Source organism: Falco rusticolus, chromosome 4 (assembly GCF_015220075.1).
Source record: "Falco rusticolus isolate bFalRus1 chromosome 4, bFalRus1.pri, whole genome shotgun sequence".
Lineage (NCBI taxonomy): Eukaryota > Metazoa > Chordata > Aves > Falconiformes > Falconidae > Falco > Falco rusticolus.
Genome location: NC_051190.1, coordinates 90,708,679 through 90,730,592, shown reverse-complemented (window position 1 = coordinate 90,730,592; position 21,914 = coordinate 90,708,679). Strand labels below are relative to the sequence as shown.

General features: G+C 38.5%; 1 protein-coding gene across 4 annotated transcripts in view; it reads left to right on the top strand.

Annotated features, from left to right (window-relative positions):
* The window catches only part of SUGCT (succinyl-CoA:glutarate-CoA transferase), a 337,866-nt gene that overhangs the window by 305,510 nt on the left and 10,442 nt on the right, over positions 1-21,914 (top strand). Inside the window, exon 14 of one of the 4 annotated variants that reach the window (XM_037385360.1) lies at positions 9,783-10,187. The exons of the other annotated variants lie outside the window; for them this stretch is intronic. Within the exon in view, the coding sequence (XP_037241257.1) occupies positions 9,783-9,856 (74 nt within the window). The 3' untranslated portion in view covers positions 9,857-10,187. Of the gene's footprint in view, positions 1-9,782; positions 10,188-21,914 lie in introns of those variants that run through there. 4 annotated transcript variants of the gene reach the window in all.

The window sequence follows — 21,914 nt, the reverse complement described above, 5'->3', positions numbered from 1 at the left end:
TAAATTTGTTTCTGCTTTCCCCCTTTGCAACATTAGAATAAACCCCCAAAAGTGCAAAACTTTTCTTCCTTCTGATGTCAAATCTTGGGCCCGGGAGATGAGAGACAGCCTTCTTCCAGGAAGGAGTCTGACCTGGCAGGTTCACTTTGTTGGTCCTCGGTGCTCTTTCTGAAAGAAAACATGTGGCATGTGCTTCACACAGGTTAAGTAAAGTTTTGTGTTCAGAATCCCACTCTGGAGAAAGAAGCATTTCATTAGGCACCTGCCTGGAACCAACTTAATATGGAAAAGCGAGAAAGCTGGAGAGATTTTAGAGTCTCTGAATACATCTTTTCTTGATGTTTCACAGAGTTATGCATGTGCAGAGATAAGTTTTTCTGAAATATCAGGCTACATTTCAACTCACATATGTTTCTTGGGCTGAAGAACTTTACCACGGCTAACATCCTTCTCCCAGAGAAGGGAAGCCATCCGTGCCAAGCTTGCTAGGGGGTGGTTCCATCACTCACAGTCATCTCGGGATCGAACCTCACTGTTGAACAAAAGCCTTGAAGGGCCACAACTGCTAGCCCGCTGTACTTTGTGCTGGCATCTGCTTCCACCCTGGATTTAACAGTAGTTACGGATACCTTTGGGTGTGGCACAGAAAACTCTTACCCTGGATTTGTCTGTTGGTATGTTGGTTCAGCTCCAGCCGTCAGTCTGCCCAGTGCTGGCCTGCAGCTCAGGGTGACCTGCTCAGCCCTCCAGACCCTTTGCTGTGCTGTTGAAAGGCAGGTGGTGCGACATCTCGCTGACGCTACCACAGCTGTGCATCGTCCAGCAGAGCAGGATTCACAACAGACCTTTAGGGAGGCAGTTGGTGTGTAACCTTTTACTATGAGACTTCACGAGACTTGTGGGACCTTTTCTCTTCATCTGGACTTTATATAGACTGCGTACTCGTATTGTGTTAGCCATTGTATTTGGATATGAATGTTTAACCATATATTTAATGTATGATTAGACATGAAGAACTTGGCACATGATGCACAAGGTATGTGCAGATTAAATTATATTAGACAATTTTGTATCCTACTAGGGGACACAGAAGTTTCTGATCTAGTATTCTAACTCAGAGTAAACCAACTCTATTAGAAATACTCTGAAATTTTTAATAAAAAACTTTTTAATCAGTCAAGTGGTCTTCAAGGGAGTGTTGGAAAACTATCATTTGGGACTTGTAAAAGTAAGCTGAACAAAGCATTAAGAACAGAGTTTAAAAAAAAAGAATGACAATTGGAAATAATTTACAGTGGTGGGAGAGGCAAGCATAACTGATTTCTAAGGACTGTTAAAAAAATCTTATAATCTTATATTACTTCTTTGAAAGGTTTCTCCCCTGCTTTAATGTAATGAATTCCATAGCAATGATGAGTAAAGTATTTAGGGACTTTTACCAGGGATTGTTTAGAAGAGATGATGAATGATTATTGGCTTCAGTTGCTAATTGACACAATAATCCGTGCCAAGGGATTCCTCTCTACTTTTGAAACTATATTCTAAAAAGGAAAGAGAATTGATTTGTTAGATAACAGACTCATGTTAAGAGATTAACTGAAGCAGGATGGAGACTCATGGCCTCTCATTTTTTCTTAAGACATTCTATCCTTCATGGCTTTATGTTTTTGTTTCTTGTAATTTGTGATAGGAAAAAGATGTGTAATTTTAATATGCAACCTATGACAATAATTTTAAGATGCAGCTTCAGTTTGCCAGAGAAAGATGAAGCTATAGGAATAGTCCTACAGATAGATTGAATGTGTTAATTCTTAAAAAAAAAAGGAGAAAATGCACAAACAGAACAGGTTTGCCCAGCTACCTTTTCTATAGAATCACTAATTTTCACCCTGAAGAGGTCAGGCAGATTTATGGAATGAAACAGGGCCTGAGGCCATGTAACATGATTGTGAGCTAGTCAACCACTCATTTGTGCCAAGTAAATTTTGGAAATGATTCTCCTTTGCTGACAGTACCCTCATTACTGATTGTGTAGAGTAATTTATCAGGCATTTCTTAAAATAAACCGTTCATTTATGCTAATAGGACTTGGCAGGGAGGAAAAATTGGCAGGACTTGAAGTTCCTAGTGTTTTTCTTTTTTAAAACAAAAACTGTAGAGTCCTCAGTATTTTGAGCAACCGTTATCACCGCTGTGCATACAGTTTATTAAAGTGACAACTAATTGCATAATAAATTTTCAAAATGGGGTAAAATTATTCCTATGTTAAGTTTACAAAAGCAAATAGTTTGGTAGTTTGTAAAAGCACGGTCATTAGTTTCATACTTGGGCATTCTTTATTGGCTAAGCTTCTGGTATTAATGAATCACTTAGCATCTTTTCCGTGACTCATCTATTCTCAGTGCAGTACCTCATCTTGAAATATCTCTTTGTTCCTTACCCCTCATGTATTTTCGGTTTGGTAGCTCCCTCCAAGGAGATGTTTTCTTTCTGCTTCATAGTGGGGCTTTGATCTTGCAAACAGCTATGCACATCAGTAACTACTGAAGTGAGTAGTCCCATTGAACCTATGGAACTGGTCAATAGGTACAGTTACTCGCATGTACAAACGTTTGTAGGACCCAACCGCAGTCACCGTAAGTTTAGCTGCTCTCCTTTGCAGCTGAACTGTGGAGATGATTGTGTTTAGATCAATACATTTCACATCCAATTGTCTTCAAAAAAGAATTTTTCAGAAAGTCAGTCCCTGAAAAAGCCATCCTTCCTAGCTCACAAGAAAACTTCCAAGGCTCAAAATAAAAAGAATGCGTGTATTAAAATGCACAAATAAGGTCTGCAACACTGATAAAATGACAGCTGTAGCAAATTGTGACTCACCAAAATACAATGCTTTAATCCAGTGCCTGCTGAAGTGTAAGGGGAAGTCTTCTGTTAACTTCACTGGTGGTTAGATCTGGTCTTCATTTAATAAGACAAAGCTAGATATATCTCCAGTTGTACATCATTTCTGTGATAAGTTTTTTTCAACATACTCAGTTTCCCAGCAAATGGCAAAATCTGTTGCATCTTTAAGTAAAACTAAACAGTGATGTTGGTTTTCATTTTGCTTTTCAGTGAAAGTAAATATGGCAATGAGTAAATGCAATTAGTACAGAATATACTGTGCTGCTTATAATAACAAATTGAGCATGACGCATTGACCCCAAATTTTTTATCATGCCTCAGCCTTTAACTGCAAATGCCAGAAACTCAAGCTGTGTTTGCAAAGACAAACAACTTAACCAGTGGCACCTGAAATTTCAGATTTAGCCCTAGGTAATTTTTAATAATCAGACTTCTCAATGAATCTGCATGATGATACAACTTAGATTTTGGCTTTAATTTATTTGCTGGTTTATGCTATTCTACTTTACAGTTTGCAAAACGTAAGGGGCCCGTATCCAGTACAGTGCTACAAAGAACAAACATTAATATTTGCAAGTCTTCAGCCTTTTAGACTCAAATTGAAAGTGTGAATCTCGTTCCATGAACATTTACTGAACCTGGCCTTTTCTGCTATGTGTCTATTACTCACCATCATAATTAGAACGTCCCTGCAATGGGTCTAAATGTTTCTGTAATGCTTTCCACTTCTGTCTGCATTCTTTTCATATTGTTTCCTGCCATTAATGCAGTAAAAATGTCAGCCACAAATGCCAGATTCTTAATGGAAAAGCAAAACAAACTAAAACCACAGCCAGTGCCACAGCTGAGAGATATTATTTTCCCCTGATACTTCAAATTGTTACTAGGCAAACAATTAATTGAGGTTGCATATGCAATGTGTGTTATTAACTATTATACACATTGTCCATACACAGAGATCAGAATTACTGAGACTCACTACAACTGTTGCAGAGTAGATTCTTGCACACATTTGGGTTGCCTAATCACATAAAGATGGTGTCTTGTTTAAAGGAGAGGGCCGTAATTTGTAATTTTGGCTTTTCATGCTCTTGGAAAAGCACCTTAATTTTTAGTTTAAGATATAATAGGGCAAACATTGGTTCTTTAATGTATCAAGCAAACAGATGTTGAATGAATTTACACTTTTAATTCACTGTAAGTCCCTAAGAGGTAAAAGGCTCAGAAGAGAGGACCTGAAAGTGGTTATCTGTTGTTAGTGCAAGATGGATGTTTCTTGGAACATGTCAGCTAGTTTGTAAAATGCAATAAGTAGCCTCTCTGGTGTTCCCTTTTTTTTTTTTTTTTTTTTTTTTCCCACTCATTACTTAAACCTTTCAGACGTTCTGGTTGTTCTTAAATACAGTTCTATTAAGTATTTTTAATTAGATAGTATAGCTTATTGACATGAAATTGGTGAGGAAGTTAGCTTAGATATCTGAATTCTGTATAAGAAATTAAATGGTGATAGTGAAGTTCTTCATATACTCATTGCAAAATATATATTTGGGGATAAGATCCCTATAGGTGTTTTTCCCTAAGCATATATCAAATAGAATAAAAATGTAGACCCTCCCATGCAGTTCGTAATCTTAAGTGTAACAGGAGAAAACAAAGAGCATGAAGAAGCATTGAGACAATACTAGTCAGCATACAGCAAAGGGTTGCAGCTTTTTGGTTAAATTTATTACTAATATTTTAGATCCTCATTTAAGAGTAGGTTTCTGAGAAATTCCTGAGTTGCTTCTGTTAGTGAAGTTAAAAGCTGCAGGAGAAAAAGACTAGATGTCTGCCTGTTACGTCCCAGGTAATTTGCTGATATATTCTGTAACTGTCTCCCCTAAAGCTATATGTTTGCAGGTAGCGTGAGGTGCAACGAGCAGGTTCTGTCTGATAGAAGTTTAGCATAGACATTGGATTATGCTGAAAAACTGAACATTTTATGTCTATTCCACCTTTCATTTTAATAAATGTATTTTGATATTTTTTGCTCTGTTTTTGAGGCTCTACTATTATGCAGTTCAATAGTGTAAATTCAGCCTGTAAACTCTTCAGATTGAGTTGTTTTCTTGTGTCTGTGCAATTCTTGCTTCAGCTGAGCCTCTGTCTAGTTTAAAAACAATAGCAATAACTCAAAATAAGTATGTAGTCTGAAAATTCTTTCAAATGTTCCATTTTTTAATGAGAAAGTGATGGAAAATGGCGGGAGGTTCAGAATACAATGGATCCACTATGCTTCCCTTATTTAACTTTTCTTCTTCTTCTTCCCGAACCCCTCGGTGGTGATTCTGCAAGCGCTGCAGCATAGGAATTGACCATTACTGGAGAGCAGCCCTGTTTGTTTATTAACAAGGCTCCACTGCCTGTGGGGAAGCTGAGCTGAGACATGCTGTGCAACCATCAGATTTCATCCAGTGGAAGTGTCAGGTCAAAATGCAGGATTTGAAAGCCAGTACTTGTACAAGCAGGTAGATTAAATATCTCTCTACTCAGTGCTCTTTGAGAAGAGCAGTATGCACAGTACCAAGAAGAGCAATGAACCTTTGCCTAGTCCTAGCTCCAGCTCCTATCTACTCGTCTGGATGCAGTCATTATTGCAGCCACTGAGACTGCGAAGGTATTTAGTGCACACCGGAGGACAGCAGTTAGACTGTCCAGGAGAATGTCAGAGCTGCAGATTTACCTGCTCCCTGCCATCCCCTGTTAAAAAAACCCAAAACCAAACCCCAAACCAAAACAAAAATAATCTGCAAAGATGCTTTCTCAGGAGTCTGTCTAACAAGACTTTGCACAGTGGTGTATAATTTGACACCACATGATTAAGAAAAAATCAAGTGGCATTGAATGCTGTTTTAAAAAAAGACTCTGCATGGACATTCCAACTACAGCAATATTTCAGTAGTTCCATCTGTATTTAGTCTCAGCACATTGTTGATAGGGCTGAAACCTATTAACACTTGTGAAGTTCCATATTCGAGATCTTTCATTTGAAAATATAAATGCAATGCCAGGCAAAGGAAAAGTTGAAAAGGTTATCCTTTATCTTCTCAAACCTATGGCCAAAAAATCCCAATCTAATTTAGTTTGCATGAGTGTATCGTGTTTTTTGGCCTCCCTAGAAAATGACTGTTCCTCATTTTTCTCCAGCTGTAAGTAATATGACTTAAATAGTTCAGTGAAGCAGCTCTATTATTTACTGGTCAAAAAACATTACAAATGATTGAAGGGGTTTTATGAAAGAGGTGGCTGAGAATTGTTCTCATTTGCTTCCAATTGAAAGTTTAATGCTTGTGGCACATTGCAGGGGCAATGTAAATCCATAGGCAAACAGAAAATCTAAAAAATTACCATTTTTGTATGGTTTACATTTTTCTGTTTTTCTTGGGTTTGCAAGTATTTAGTATATTTAAAACGCATTAGTGTTTCAGAAGTGATATTTGCATGCCAGATATGAGGTGCTTCTTAAAATGGGTATAGATTTTTAGACACTGCTTACTGGCCTGATTGAAACCAAGCCTGTTGGAACAGGCCTAAACCATACAATGAAGGATGAAACAGGGACATTGAGGAGGTCTCCAGAACCACAGTTTGTTGTTAGCAAGATACTTCATCTACTCTTGATGCCCCCCATGCAAAGGGACGAGGAGTGCAGAACACGAACCTTTTGAGATTTTGCATGACGCCTCAGAAAACTTTAAGGCGTGTTTCACATTTTCCCCTAATGAAAGTAGGGGAGAGTATTAGGAAAAATTTGACTCAAAAAGTCAGTTTGAAGCTTAGACAGTTAATCTCACACATTGCAGGTAGAATGCAAAGTTCTGTAGCACCATGTTTAAAATCTTTCATGTGAAAGACAAGTGCAATACTGAGTGATCAGAAGCCATAGCACTGATGAAGCCTACTTGTGATCCCTCCTGCTAGCTTTTATCTGCTTTTGCCCCATTTCCCCATGTCAGATACTCTCACCTCCTGATCAAGTTGTTTGAATACTGAGAACAAAGAACAAAATGTTCTTTGATCTTTTTTGCTTGAGTCATGAACACACTGTTTGACTAGAAGCCTGTTGCTAAGATTGACTGCCAGGAGAGAAATACAGAAATTATCTATACCGGCCATACTGCATCGCAGAATCCCACTGGCCAGAGCAGGCTCAGCATTGATTTCAAACCAGATCGCTTGGGGCTTTGTCTGGTTGAGTCCTGAAAAACTCCAAGGATGGAGGTTCCACAGCCTTGTCTGAAAGCCCTCATGAAATGTGCTTTCTGAAGGCAGTCTGTGTTGGAGCAGTAGAAAATAAATCCCTTGTTCTCTTGCAGTTATGGTGTTGCCAGGTGTTATATGAAACAATACTATCGGAAAAAAAATAAAATAAAAGAGCTACCGTTATTTTAAAATTGAAAATATCACCTTAAAATGATTATTTTCTAAATGTTGTATATGCATGCTGTGGAACAGTAACACATGCACATACTCCTCCATCTGTACAGTAAAATTTATGAACCTCACACTTGTGGCACCAGTGGTATCACTGTAAGGACAACAGTTTTGCCTGAATAGTATTGTGGTGTGTTGTGGTTCTATTATGATGAAAAGGGTTAGAAGACATGGAGGTTGTGTTTTTTTGTAAATGGCAAAGGCTTTTATTTTAACTTTGTATTTTATTTTTAAGCAAGTAAGATCATACATACATATGCTTTTTAAATATTCCTACAGGATATATTTTTTACTGTCTGCAGCTTTATCTTTAAGAGAAATTCCTTGCTAAAAGCTGTTCTTGGCCGAGACATTTTGATTGCAGAGGAAGCTGAGAATCTATCTTGAAGTTGCTTTCCTTTTCTTTATCATGCTTTCCATCAGTGAAGCTCAAACCCATCCAGTTGACTTTTTTCAGACACAATCCATTCAAATTAGCTTTTTCTCTTTCTGCTGTATTTTGTCAAATCAGCTGTTGGCTCCTACCACACTGTCCCTGAGCTCGGTTATTTCACCCCTATTTCTAACTGCATTATTCACAGTCAGCCGCAGTTGGCTGAGCACATGGTGAAGAATTCTTGTGATCATATGAACTTCCTCAGCTGCAAGTGATGACTGCTTCATATCTGCCATCTTCTCACTCCAGCAGCATTTCTTCTGAATCTCATGGATAAGCATCTTGGTTACCTTTTCATCACTTCTAACATCAAACTCTCCTCTGCTCCTCCTGCTGTCTCTATTATTTTCTGCTCTAACCATTCAACTCCCCTTTTTTTGCCTCCATAGCACAGTACTCTCTCCGCTTTTTGTCACTCCTTCCCCTGTTTTATCTTCTCCTTTACCTGTTTTCTGATCTCTAGCTGTCCTCAGATTTATGTTAAGAATGGTTCGTGCGTGCTCAAGAACTGAAGAGTGATCAGCCTGGGGCAGACAGGAGGTCTGTGTCTCATCCTGTCTCATGTCTGACAATAACCAAAGATTTGAGTCCCCTGTCAGGAAAAAAACAAAAATCAAAACTCAAAGAAACCTCAAGCTTCCTTTTCTGATTATTTCTTTGATCGATTAAGTTAAAGACTCCTTCAGTGTGCTACTTAGAGCAATTACCTGAAGCTCATCCCTTTGACTTCACTCTTTCTTTTAGGAAAGCTCATGACAGAATCCCTGATGGTGAAAATTTTGGTTTGGTCTCTGTTGTCCCCAGAAGTATCAGTGCCCACCCATACAGAAATGTGTCCTTTTTTGAGTTGAGCTAAAGGAGAGAGACCCTTGCTAACTGCAGAACTCTGTGACCTTAAGATAACAAACTGCTTTGAATGGAAACTTTAGGTTTGTATTTTTGAGAAGCAAATATAAACAAAGTCAGTCCTTTTAGGAATGACATGAACTGAATTAAATGTCCCCCTTTCAAAGGGCTGCAAACTCAAATCCTGCCCTTATGATGCACTATTGCATTTTTTTTCTCTGAGTGACCCAGCTGGAGTCTTGCCTTTTCCTCACTAGTCTGCCAAGGAACCTTTGTGCTGAATCACTGACTATTTCTACTGTAATTGGCTTGGACTTCTAGGGTAAGGGGTGTGCTGAATAGTTCTCCTTTTTTTGCCCGCTAATTGTTTTCCATGCCTCATGGGGCATTTTCTTGAGATTTTCAGTGCTCCTGTAATACTTGATTTGGAGCTGGATGTGTAGCAAAATGAGAATTGTTTCAATTTGATTAATTTCTTAAATGCTGCTTGTCAGTTTAAGGCAATTTTGAGCATTTTTTCTTCTTGCTGAGGAGAGAGTTTTGGACTATCTTAAGACATCCTGTAGGTAACCAAATGTCAAAAAAATCCTCAACCATTTTTCCTCACGGTTATTTCAGCCAAGATTTGTGTTTATCCCTTTATTGGTCCTTTTAGAATAAACAAAAAATAATAGAGTAGTTGTGCTTACATTGCCCTATTCCCTGCTTCCCAGGCAAATCAAGGGTGTCTCTCAGCAGCAGAAGGATGAGGTAGAGTTGTGATTGCAGCCATTATGTGGGGGAGCGGGAAGGTGATAGGAACCAGTGTGCTGGCTTTTTCATTAAGAGCTGTATTCCAGTCACACTGCTCTTTCTGCAGCAAAACCCAGAATTTTTAGCAGATGGATCAGGGCTATAGTAAACTTTGCATTGAAGAACTGTTGCCACGAGGATATTTGATATCACTGTAGGCGTGTGTGTGTGTGTGTGTGTGTGTGTGCACTAGCACACTTGCCAGCTAAAATTACAGCAGTCAAAGGATGAGGTCGGTTTAGAGAAGGGAGGCAGAGATGCAGGCCTAGCTGAAGAAGACAGGCATGTAAGCGTGGATGTTCTATGAATATGGCAAAACCTTCTGTTACAGATGGAATGGTGGGCTTCACCCACATTTTTTGGGAGAAGAGGACTGAGAACAGAAAACATCAGAAGCCTGCGTGACCTCATTGGCTCATCAACTCTGAAAAATCAATCCATGTGTGATTTCTCCAGTAGAAAAGCAAATCTTTTACAGAGATGGGCATAAAAAGTAGCACTGAAATGCCTGGCACAGTGAAAAAACAAGGCTTCCTTGGTCTTCAGTACCATCAGATTTGGCCTCAGTTCTCTCACCACTTGTACTGCCTTTAAACTCAAGGGCACTTTCTTCTTAGACAGGTTTTACATGTTTCCTTAGGAGTGTTTCTTGTGAATGTCAACCTAAGAACATCCAATTGCTTCAAAGTGTATTTCCTTGAGAACAACTCACATGCAAAGAAAAAAAAAAAAAAAAGCAAGTGTCTGATAAAGGAAATCCTTCACTATTCATAAAATATTTGGGTTATTTGAGAAAAGAGGAAATTGCTAAGGATTAGGTTTACAGCACATGAGCATGTCTCAGAAGTGCTACTCTGTAAAGCTTGTCAAGGAAAAAAAAAAGGAAAATAAATCCCAGTAGGCTTCCAGAGTTTTGCATCCTGTAGTTTATTACATTTGTCAGTAAAAGCAGCAAGGATTATGGAAGTAGATTTATTAATTTTATGAAATCCTGGCACGAAGGATTGGTGGCCCTCTGATAGAAAATGAAGTGGAAGTATTTTGCGAAAGACAGACATTGTGTACTTGCAGTGAAGTTATTATTGCAGCAAACCTGTTGCAAATAAATCGCTGTAGCAAGTCCCTTGGAAGTTACTTGCCTTAAAGTCGGTGGAATTATGTTTTATATCTTGTTGTGTAAAGGAAGATCCTTGGATTCAATGGGTGATCAAATTCCTGAGGGCAGTGTACAGAATTAGAACAGTTAATCATAACCAGTTTGGAAAAATTTCTTGTTGGTGTTTTAGCATTTGTTATTAATGCCTTAAAGGCACACTCTGCTAAAATGAAGGTTCATTTTCTCAAAGGATCTCATCCTTTGTACAAGGTCTTCTTGATCCTTTTCAGGATCTATTATCTGTACGTTGAGAGGAAACTGAGACAAGGACAGTAAGTTGTGCTAAAAAAGTTGTTAACTGAAACAATTATTAAACTATTTATAAACAATCTGGTTTTCAGCTCAAGGCAGAATCCAACATGTATGACAGACGAAAATACTGCCATTGAGATCTGAGTTGCTAAAAGCCTTTTCTCAAAGTTCTTAAATCATATCCATCTGAAAGCAGTCATAGCCTACTTGCATAAAATCTCTTCAAGGACTCTGTTCTGATCTAGTATGTAGATAGTAGGCAGGTACCTGCATCATAGAGATAGCGGTTCCACTTGTCTCTAAATGTTTCAGCACTTCCCGTGGGTATGTGTAATCAAGTCCTATTTTCTCTTAGAAGGGGGTTGATCCCTTCTGGGCCATGTCATAAAAGCTGAAAAGTGGCCTTGCTTTTCTCTTTCTTTGAAATAAGGAAGTTAAGTGTCTGTCCTGGTATTGCAGTACGCCCTTAGTAATCATGGCAGTCTATTTCATTTCTGTCCCAAGTAGTAAGTACCTTAACTCATATGAAAATAAAAAGTAAGTTTGACTTTTCATTTGTACCGTTGTTCAGTTTTAATTTTTTTCCCCATAAATTTAATTGGAAAACACAGCTTTTATTGGCCTAAGGTACTTCAGTGAGTCTTATTACCACTGTATCAAAACCATAGATAAAATCAGAAACCTTAATATCTTAAGAATCACTTAAGAACTATTATCCCTGTTTCACAAGGACAAAAAACAATTTCCCTAAGGTCATAATAGATGAGTTTCATGCACTGCAGTCCTTGAGTACCTACTCATTACTGGGCCATCCTTTCCTCATTGCAGAGGAGCAATGACATGTTCCAGGCTCTGGTCTCTCCCTGCTTCTTGCCCTGCTCTTTATGTCTCGTCTCTGAGCCTGTTCTCTGCAACCCAGGGACCTTCACAGCTCACAGGTCCAGCTGGCTAAACTTCCCCACTCTCTGTGATCCGGACTGTCGTTGTCCCTTGCTCTCCCCTGCCCTAGTTTCTTTTGGAAAGAAAAGAGTATGTATTGGTGGGAAAGAAACAATGCTATGCCTAGCCAGGTTCCTGATTGTGGACAGTAAGAAGATTAGGATGGAGCAGGCCACACACCATGAAGGGAATGTGCCCACTGAGTGTAAAGTTCTCAAGTCTGTTGCAGCCAGGCACATTTTGGCATGCATCATAGAAAAAGTTTAGCATCATTGTCCTAAGGAAAGTTTAACCGTCAGAGTGGTTAAAACACTGTAGCTTCTGCTCTACAACTTCAGTGCACCGTTGAAGTGTTACCTAGGTCTTCACAATAACCTAAAAGGTAAGTCAAAAAATACCATTATCACTGTATTACAGCTGAGGAAACTGGGTGTTTTAAGCACACGCTGAAATGGTTTGCTGGATCACAACCACACAGAGTAACTACTTTCCGTAAAGCTGTATAGCAAGTTAATGAAAGTGCTAGAATTTTATGGCTCTGTGTCCAATGGCTTCCCCATAAGATTTGTGCTGGGAATGTCAAAGATGTCATTTCATAAGGGTCAGGTTTTTTTAGAAGGAAGCAACCTGAAACCATGTGCCTCCTTTGTTAATAATATCCTCCATGTGGATAGTAAGTGTCTGAAAACCTCAGTGTCTTATTGATGGAAGTGACTGTATGTGTGGTGTGTAAGTATATATGTATCTGGTAACTATCTCATATGAATGCAAGTACAAATGCATCTATATAATATCAGTATGTCTGTGTGTATAAATAGGATGCTCATCCACATGTGAGCAGTTGAAATGGAAATCTAAATGTTCTGGTATGGAACTTATTTCTTCTTCAAACTCTAAGTTTATACCACTAATGAATGTGAAATACTAACAGTTGTACTGGAAGTGTAGGACAAAGAACTGATACTAAATTCATCACATCAGAAACACTATTTTTTACAAGTGCTCATTCTTATGCACAATGTGTTATAATTCTGTAGGGTTTTTCTTCCTTTCCCCCCTCTTTTTTTAACAGTTTTAAAGAGCATGTTACTATGTCACAGACAGTATTTGATTTGCACTTAAGGGACATATCACACCTTGTAGTTCAATCTTCTAATAAACCTCAGACCTCCTCTGTTTCTATCACTTAATTTAAAATTTCCGAATCTTAGAAAAAGACTGATTTCAATGTATTCCCATTTCTGTGCTACAATGCTATAGTGCCTTCAAAGAATTTTTCTACATGATCAGAGTACTTTTATTACTATCGATGTTGACATATATGGATCAGGATTCAGATGTGGATGAACATAAGCAGTTCTTCTAAAAGCTTAATATTTTCTTTTATTTTCCCACATTCACAGTTGTCTCCTTTCCCCCTTCTTTTTCCTTCCTTTCTCAAGAGCTTTCCTCTAACTGTAGTCTCAACCTGAAAGGTTATTGTTAAGGTGGTGCTAGTTTGTAATGAAAATAGCACATTATATATGTATCTTCATCGTGATTTTTATCCAGAAATAATGAAAGAAAGAATTTTATGTGATCAGTGATTTACTTTCTCTAGGTTATCAGTTTATGGCCTCTCAGGAAGGGACCTTATTTCTGAAATGCTCAGAAAATCTTAAAGATAGCCCAGATTCAGCAAAATATGTTGGTTCCTAAATCCTTTTTACAATCTTTTAGATTGTTTTTACACTATGCTTAAAGGATTAAATATTTGTTGAATGTGGTCCTATATCTTTTATTTGAAAGCAGCACTATTTATGGTCTTTAATTAAATGTGGTAGATAGTGAGAGTCAAATCTTAATTTAAATACTGGGATCTGAATCCTGTTAAAAACTGTTCAAGTTGTAAAATATACCTAGTATGAATGGGAATAAGGAAATCATCCTGTGCTTTAATTAAAACTAATGAGGAATAACATGATTTTCCTTTCTGTCTTTCTTACTCTAAAAACATCCAATGTGAGAAGCTTCTGTGAAACTTGTGGGTTTGCTTGTACACAGATGGAAGGATTATTTGCGTGCTGTCATTTGCCATAGATTTCAACAGCAGTTTCCACATGTCACGGAAGGTACACCATACAGAGCAAACGTATGTTCTCCATCTATGCTGTGTCTATAAACCAAGAAGGACATAATTATTTTAATACAATTTGGACTGACATTGTATAACATTTTCAAAAGGATTCAGAAGGCTTTACAAAAGAGAGCTACAGCACAAAAATACAAATGAAAATGAAATTTTCAACATTGGTAGGTAATTTGGTTTTTGATTTTGGTTACCCAGCTGAAGATGCATTAAGTCTGAACTTCAGAGAGTGCACTTTCTTTGAATTAGGGACCACCACAAGCAGCTCAGATCCAAAAATAAAAACATCCTGAATTCCTACTCAGTCATTTGTGAAAACTATGGCCTTATTTCTCTCTAGTGACATTATGAGTCAAGCTGGTTGGGAATAGAAATGGAGGGGAAGCATATGCTCACCTGGATTAGCCTGTCATAGTACTGTACTGAAGCTGGATATCTAGATGTTTTACATAAAAGAGTCCACTCCTGTTGGTAGACCTAAGAGAATGAGTAAAGATGTCCTGGCCATGTCTTTCCTCTGAGTCACCCAAACCCCCAGCTTTTGGATTTCTCTGATGAGAAAGGCTGTTTCTCACACCCGATGCAGAAGTCTGTGGTACCCTAAAATGCTGTTGCATATACATAAATGACATAGTTCCACTGAAAGTTCTAAATAATGTAAAATTAAATAAGTCCACCCTATTTGATTTTTTTATTTGAATCTGTTTTTAGTTTGGTTTGTGGTTGGCCTCTAAGAAGACTGGATAACCCAGACACAGAAATTAGAAAAATTCGCCTTATGTATTAAATTGGCATTACATCTTTCAGCATGAATTCAGATTCTGCTAGCACTTTTAGGGAGTCGTTAGTGCTTTGCTGAATTTTCCCACACCTGCTTAAAATATGTCGATTGCAGTGCATGCTGCGAAGTGGGGTTACTTGGCTTATCATTAAGGATAAATCCCAGCTGCAGAGATCTAACAAATACAGAGGAAGAATTCAGCAAATATGTTCTACTTGGTCCGAAGCGCTTGCTAATCTTTCCCTCTGTCTCAATTATTGCTTTCACTGTACAATGTGCAACTGGTCAGCTTATATAAGAAATCGATGAGGGAGTATACTGATTAATGAAGGAACTGGAAAAATGTGAACAGTGAAGAATATCAAGAATCCAGAGTATTCAATATTTGAGGTCAGTAGAAGGTTTTGGAGAAGGAGTGGGAGAAGGACTGAGGAAGAATAGGGCTTAGGGTTCAATGGAAAGTGCTGTGGGGAGCTGTGGGCTTTGGGAACAAGAAAGAGCATTGAAGGCTGATGAGTAATTGAGCTACATGGGATATATTATCTCACAGTGTATTAAGTTCATTGTGGTGATTATCCTCAGGATGTTAGAGTAGGCGTTGGTTAATAGGAGACTAGGGAGAAAGATTTGGGAAGAACAGGGGAGTATGCATAAAAGGAGGGTGGGATACTGGAACTGGATGGCAAATTGTTAGAGGGTGGGAAAGTATTGTGGGGAAATGTTGGATGTTCCTGCTGTATTCTCGTACTCCTTCAAGAGCATCTACTTTTGACCATTTCCAGAGAGCAGTCTAGTCTGCTGAGCCTCTGTGGGTGTTTTTCTGCTTTTATGTCTCTTTCATAGTCTCTGTGAAAGGTAGAAGGTTTGCTCACGTGTCATTATTGGCAATGGGGAACAAAGAATAGTGCCAAGCAGAGAAATACGGAAATAGCTGTTGGGAAGGCAGACCTCACTGTGGTGACAAGAGGTTGTTTAGGCCACCTTAGGGTAAGGGTAGGGAGAAGTTAGAAAGTGGTAGGAGGAGAAGAATTCCCATCCTTTGCTTCTGCTTTAGAATCCTTAATCCCGTGCTTTAGAAGACTTGTGTTTTCTCAAACACAAATCTATTTTCTGAACTCCTGAGTATAAAAAACATCTATTGCTGCAGTCCACTGCATAGCTCACCCTTCTCCATTCACCTCCTTCACCCAGCTAACTCTGCTCTTAGGTTTACTAATGCTTTCTGGCATGGGAATTTGTTCAAATGTTGCAAAATATAGTGGAGAGCTCTGGGTTGAGTGGTACTGTCTGTGATTCTCATGGATGCACTGCAACCACAACCATAACAATTATATTAAAACAAGTAAGTTCATCTAACAATCTGGCTTTTCTTGAAAAGTGTGATCTCTCCAGCATTTTCAGTACATTTTAACAATATAGGAAGTTTAGTATTTTGTTAGCAAGATGGCTTTTGACTGGAGAGCCCTAAGAAGATGAGATGTATGCAGAATAATTTCTAAAAGATTTCCTCTACATTTGTGTCTGGCAGTCTTCTATGTACCCATGGGAACAAAAGATGTTGGGGGCCAGCTGTTTCTTGCAGCTTGCCAGTAGGGTCTGTGTCGCATCAATAATGCCAGCCATTCACCTCAGTGAATAATAAATCACATACACATCTATGGAAATAGGAGATATTATTACAAAATGTTACATGCAAATATGTACTTTAGATTTAAAAAGTTTCAAACCTCTGTGTGTTTACAATACTAAGACACTTGACCAAAATTATAGTTAATTTTTTCAGCTCTCAGTTTCTGTGCTAATTATTTGGAAAAGGTGCAGAATTCATCACATTCAGCACAATTGTCTGCCTTCAAAGAAGAACTAAATCAGGCTAAGCAGTACTGGAGCCACTAAAATCTCAATAATACTTTTTGATGGCTAGTTATTATTTAATTTTAATTGAATTATATTGCACAGACATAGTTCAGTAGAGAACCTAAATATCCCAGTTGAAATCAGGGCTATGATGTTCAAGGGTCTGCAGACAGAAACCAACATGTGTTTTCTACCACATTATGGGAAAGAGTTTCCACCCAAGAGTTAGCTAAGAGTTTAATCCTGCAATTAGTATGCTCTCTGCCCAGAAACTATCACTTGCAGCACAGTAAGACAGATGGATTTCAGATTAGAAAGAAACCTCTCCCACAACAGAGTAATGCACAATTTATCAGATAGAACTTGGGACAGTGGTTCGTATTCCTCTGAAGCAGCTCTAGGAGACAGGATATCAGAAAATTATTATTTGTATTTCATTCCAATACAAAGTGGGGCTCGTTGTGTCAGACACTGTATAAACAAATAGCAAAAGACAACTCCAGTCCCTAATGTTTTATAATCTAAAAAGGGAAGGCTAACACAACTGTACAGGAAATATAAGGATATGGCAAGGGAACATGATTTGCCTGTGATCACAGAATTGATTGGTGATAGAGCAAGGAGCCAAATCCGACTGTTTGGATTCCCAGCTATGCAGCCTGTACTACGGTTGACCTTACTATTAGATGATTATTAGTTTCTTCTGCTGAGTTTCTTATATTTTTGTAATTTTCTTTTGGTGTTACTTGTTTTTCAAATTTGCTCTACAGAGAATAAGCCCCAGGAAGAGCAGGAAGTTAGTTACCCTACTTATGTGAAAAAGAGCAAAGCAGTAATAGATCTATAAGAAAGGTAGGTTATGTGTCATAGCAAGGAGTTCTTTTATATATATATATATATATGTAAGTGTATATATATATTATTTTTTTCAAGTGTACCATCAAGGATTACTTTAAGCAAAAATAGCAGCTGGCTTTGAAATTAATGAATATAATCTGTAACAGGTACATATATAAAGCATGAAGTAATTCCTGGCATTCTTCATCTGATACAGTATCTGAAAGTTGGGGAGAAGACATTAGAATCCAGGAAGGCTACACAAAGTATTTTGTTTTATGATTTTTCTTCCTGCAAGTGGATGAACAAGCGTTACAAACATGCCCTACACCTGTAAGATCTAGTTATATGGCAGGTAACCAGGGAATATTCTGTGTTTTAAAATTAAATCTGCACATTGAATCAGGCAGAGAACAGCTGGCTTAGAAATCAGCCTGAGAATCACAGTAATCTATGAAAGGTATTTGTGTTAGCATTAAACATTTTTGCATGCTGTCAGTGCAGAAGATAGCCTCTGAGCTTTGTGGATTAAGGAAGTGGCTGGTATGACTTTCTGGAATTGAGTTGCCTCGTTAAGAACGGAAAACTCAATTAAACTTTAGTTATGAGTAAGCTGCGTGAGCCCTTGTGATTTACTGCTGCACAGTGTGGCTTCATATTTGAAAAGGCAGAGTTTTTAGTCAAATTCATGTCAAGTTATTAGGGAATAAGTTGTGGTCATTTCTGCAAGCATGTCATTGCTTTTTGAGCAAGAACTATGCACCAGTATGCATGTGTATCTGATAAGCAATAGAAAGGCAAAAAAAGATAAAAAGAAACTTTTCTTTAATGGCCAAATACAAATACACTTGGGAGACTGACCAACACACAAACTGGGGAGATGCATTTCTGGATATAAAAAACAACTGATGATTAGACTTTGATAAACTGTACTTATGTACTGTGTTTGGGAGCAATCTACCAGCACCAAGGCAGAGCAGGCATTCACTACAGTATCTCTAATCCTAATGTTAGGAGGTGAATCCCAATTTTTCCTCAAACTGGAGTTGACACAGCTACCTTTAATCCATGCTTTTAGGTGTGTCATTGCAAACTGAGTGTGGATGCTTTTCCCTTGGATTTTGCTTGAGGTTATGCCTGTACAAAACCATTTACATTAACTCAACATAGGAAATTGTAAGAGAAAATTAACTAAAATCAGATTAACCAAAAAGCTAAAATTAAATGGAAACAAAAACTGTTAGTATGGAACAAAAGTGCCCACACACAGACTTGCTTCAAAATAACTAATTGTATGAAGTAAAACAACTGTTATTTTGGTTCCAGGTTTTTATGTGGGCAGAGAAGCCCTAGGACCTCTGGCAATTAAAATATAATTGTTCTTGTGATGCAAATATTTACAGCCACTCTAAGCCCCTTTAAAATTGTCAGTGCAATGTAAAGGTGACACAGTGCTGCTGAAAATGAGGCCAGAGATAGCAGGGCCAGAGGCAGCAAGGCCCTTCATATTTTATAAGAACTTTTAGGAGACAGCACTTACCAATCATAAGAGGTAAAAGAAAGGAGAGGAGAGGTTGAAGGGTTTCCAGTGAAAAAGCAGATTATAGAAAGCAGAAGAAACACGGTAAATGAAATCCCACAAGTACAAATGGCAAAGGATCAAAGGTGAGAGGCTGTGTAGGAGGGAGGTGCTACTGATGCTCCCAGACATTCAGGGATGGAAAAATTCTATTAAAACTAAGCACCTGCTGCTTAAGATTGGGGCTTCAAAATTACAAACCATGTCAGTTAAAGCATTTTGCTTTGCAGTTTAAAGGGGAGCTAAAGGAAACAGCCAAAGTATTAGGAGGTGGAAAAAGAGAGAATGGGGAAATATTTTAATGAAAGTGATCTGTGCACATTTAAGATGGGATATTGCTTAGGCATGGCTGGTTTCAATCTGATTTTAATTTTTGTTCCCCAGCTTTTCAGCTGCCTTCTTGAGCAAAAAGAGACTTCTTAGTTTAGTTTAGTAAGGGGATAGGCAACTGAGCTTTGGATGGCTTCCTAACCTTGTGCCTCATTCCTCTTCATGGGTGTGTCTGACTTTAATTTCTGTTTCTTAATTCTACTCTAGTCTTTGTGGGTGAGGAGAGATGATTTCTGACTCTTCTGTCCATTGTAGGGTAGAATGCAACACTGGAATCCTTCTGATGGAGTAAAGGCTGGCAAATGTTAGAAACCACAAGAACTTAGATACAGAACCAGCCTATACTTAACTGACATACACAAACTCATATGGGCATTCCCGCGCAACCAAAACCCAAACTGGAGGCTGCTCGGTTTGAAACGACTGTTTCTCCTGCCCCATACTGCTTTGATGTTTGCAAGTCGATGAGCTGAATATCACATGTCAGGGATTGGCAGCAGACAATGGAAAGCCAAAAAGCTGTTCCAGTCCTTCACACTGAAACAGAATTGATCAATTTATCACTTAAATCGGTAGGGGAAAAAACAGCCTAATCTGCAGCATGCCCTCTCTCTAGTCCCACTCCCAGGCTCCAATTTTAGCACTCTGTTTCCCTTTAAAGAACTTAAACTTAACCTGATGATTGCCTTTAAATAGGAAATAGGAAAAAATAAGTGGCTGAAAAGAGTTATAAGTCTAGATTTTTGCTTTCCCCTCCTCAATGAAGGGATACTCACTCTTCTTGTCTACTTTGAATACCAGATGTCTCTGAACAGTCAAATTGAGACGTCCTGAAAGAGAAAGACTCTCAGATGTCCCCAGCTTTTTCTGGAAACTGGGCCCCTTTAAAGACGTCTCAAGTATGACACTCAAAAACAGAGTTGTCCCAGATTGCACAGTGCTTTTCAAAACTCAGCCAGCATTTTTAGTAGCCTATGCCTCAAGGAGTCTGGGCACCTTACCCAAAAAGAGCTAAAAATGTAATTTGCAGCTCTTCACGTAATCCAAAACAAAGTATCAAATCTCTTCCCATCTTCCTTTGCCAGGGAAAGTCCCTGTGCACTGGAACTGGCCTCATTCTGCTGCACAAGGGACAGCAGAAGTAAATGGAGGGTGGAGTGGGAGAGCTTTTGAAAGAATGATCAGGCTGTGCATAGTGCTCAGCCCTACTTAATCACAGATGCCTTGCTTGAGAATCAAGTTCCAAATATTTCCATGGTGCTCAAACTCAGAGTTACCTGGCTGTTGTCTGTACTGAAGAATTTCAACCACCAGAATTTCCTTGGCTGTGCTGCAGCTGATGGCTTTTTCCATTATTTTAATACTCACTCAGCAGATACTTACTTGGTGTGGGTCACTAACCAGGCAAGAAACTATCAACTGACTGTTGAATTTTCCAAATGTGAAGGTTTATATGCCTGTGTATTTGAGCCACAGAGGAGCAGTCTAAAGATGGGTAGAATATTTGTGGCAATATGCATACAGCACCTGACACCCACACGATTTGACATCTAACAACGTCTGATATTTGTTTTTTTGTAACAGTACAGCCCTTCTGAGACTTAATCGTTTGGCCAAAACAAGGGATCATTGAGGAAAAATTAGTCGATATAGAAGTCTTAAGAAGCGATTGAAAATAGTTCTGCTACAGGTGGACTGAAAAAGGCTTTAGTTTCTCGGTTTCTTTTTCTTAACAGGCTAAGATGAATGCAGTAAGACATTAATCATCCTAAATAAATTAATAAATCATCTGTACTAATATACAGATGGGTTGTGCTGAGGTTAGGGAACTAAAGTAAAGCAATGTGATAGACTGCTTCTGCCATTAACCATTTGCCACCCAGCTCATTTTCTGTCTTGGCTACCAACTATTCCTGCCAAAGGAGCTGTTATGGTGTGTTTTAACACCACCATACAGGAATGCCAGGAAGACCTGCAGAACAGATGCCTCTGGTTTTGTAAAGAGACTTAGGAAAGGATGGTTGGAGCCATCACAAATAGTCATCTTAATATAAATTCCCATTATAAAGTGTACTGAAAAGAGCTGGTCTGCTCTTTAGAGGTATAAAAAAGGGATGTAGAAAAATGCTTTTTCTTCTGTGCAATAATCTGTGCCCTGTTCTGATGCCCATGCTTATAGAAGGGTACAAAAATAATTAGAGAAAGACTTTAAGGACAGGCCACAGAAAAAAAATTCCTTAGGAGCCAGAAGAACAGACTCATGAACTTTGTCAGGGTGTTTGGGAGTGATAAACACATTTTCAAAAGTTGCTTAAGAGAATGTTTTGAATATTCTTTCAGCTTTGTGTTTAAAGAAGGCCCAAAGGTTTTTAATTTTTAGTTATTCTTACCAGTTATTTGGAAGAAGCTTAAAGCCTCCTGCCCTGGAAGAGTGCCACTTTAGTGAGTAAGGGTTTCGGAGAAAATGATACCTAGCCTTAGGACCAGGCTGTGTATGTTCCTCAGTGCACGTTGTCTTGCATCCCTGAATTAAAAGACTAGAATCACCTTCAGGTGTCCAGACTTCAGCTGGTTGCCTAAAGAGTAATGAAGAGCTCATCTGCT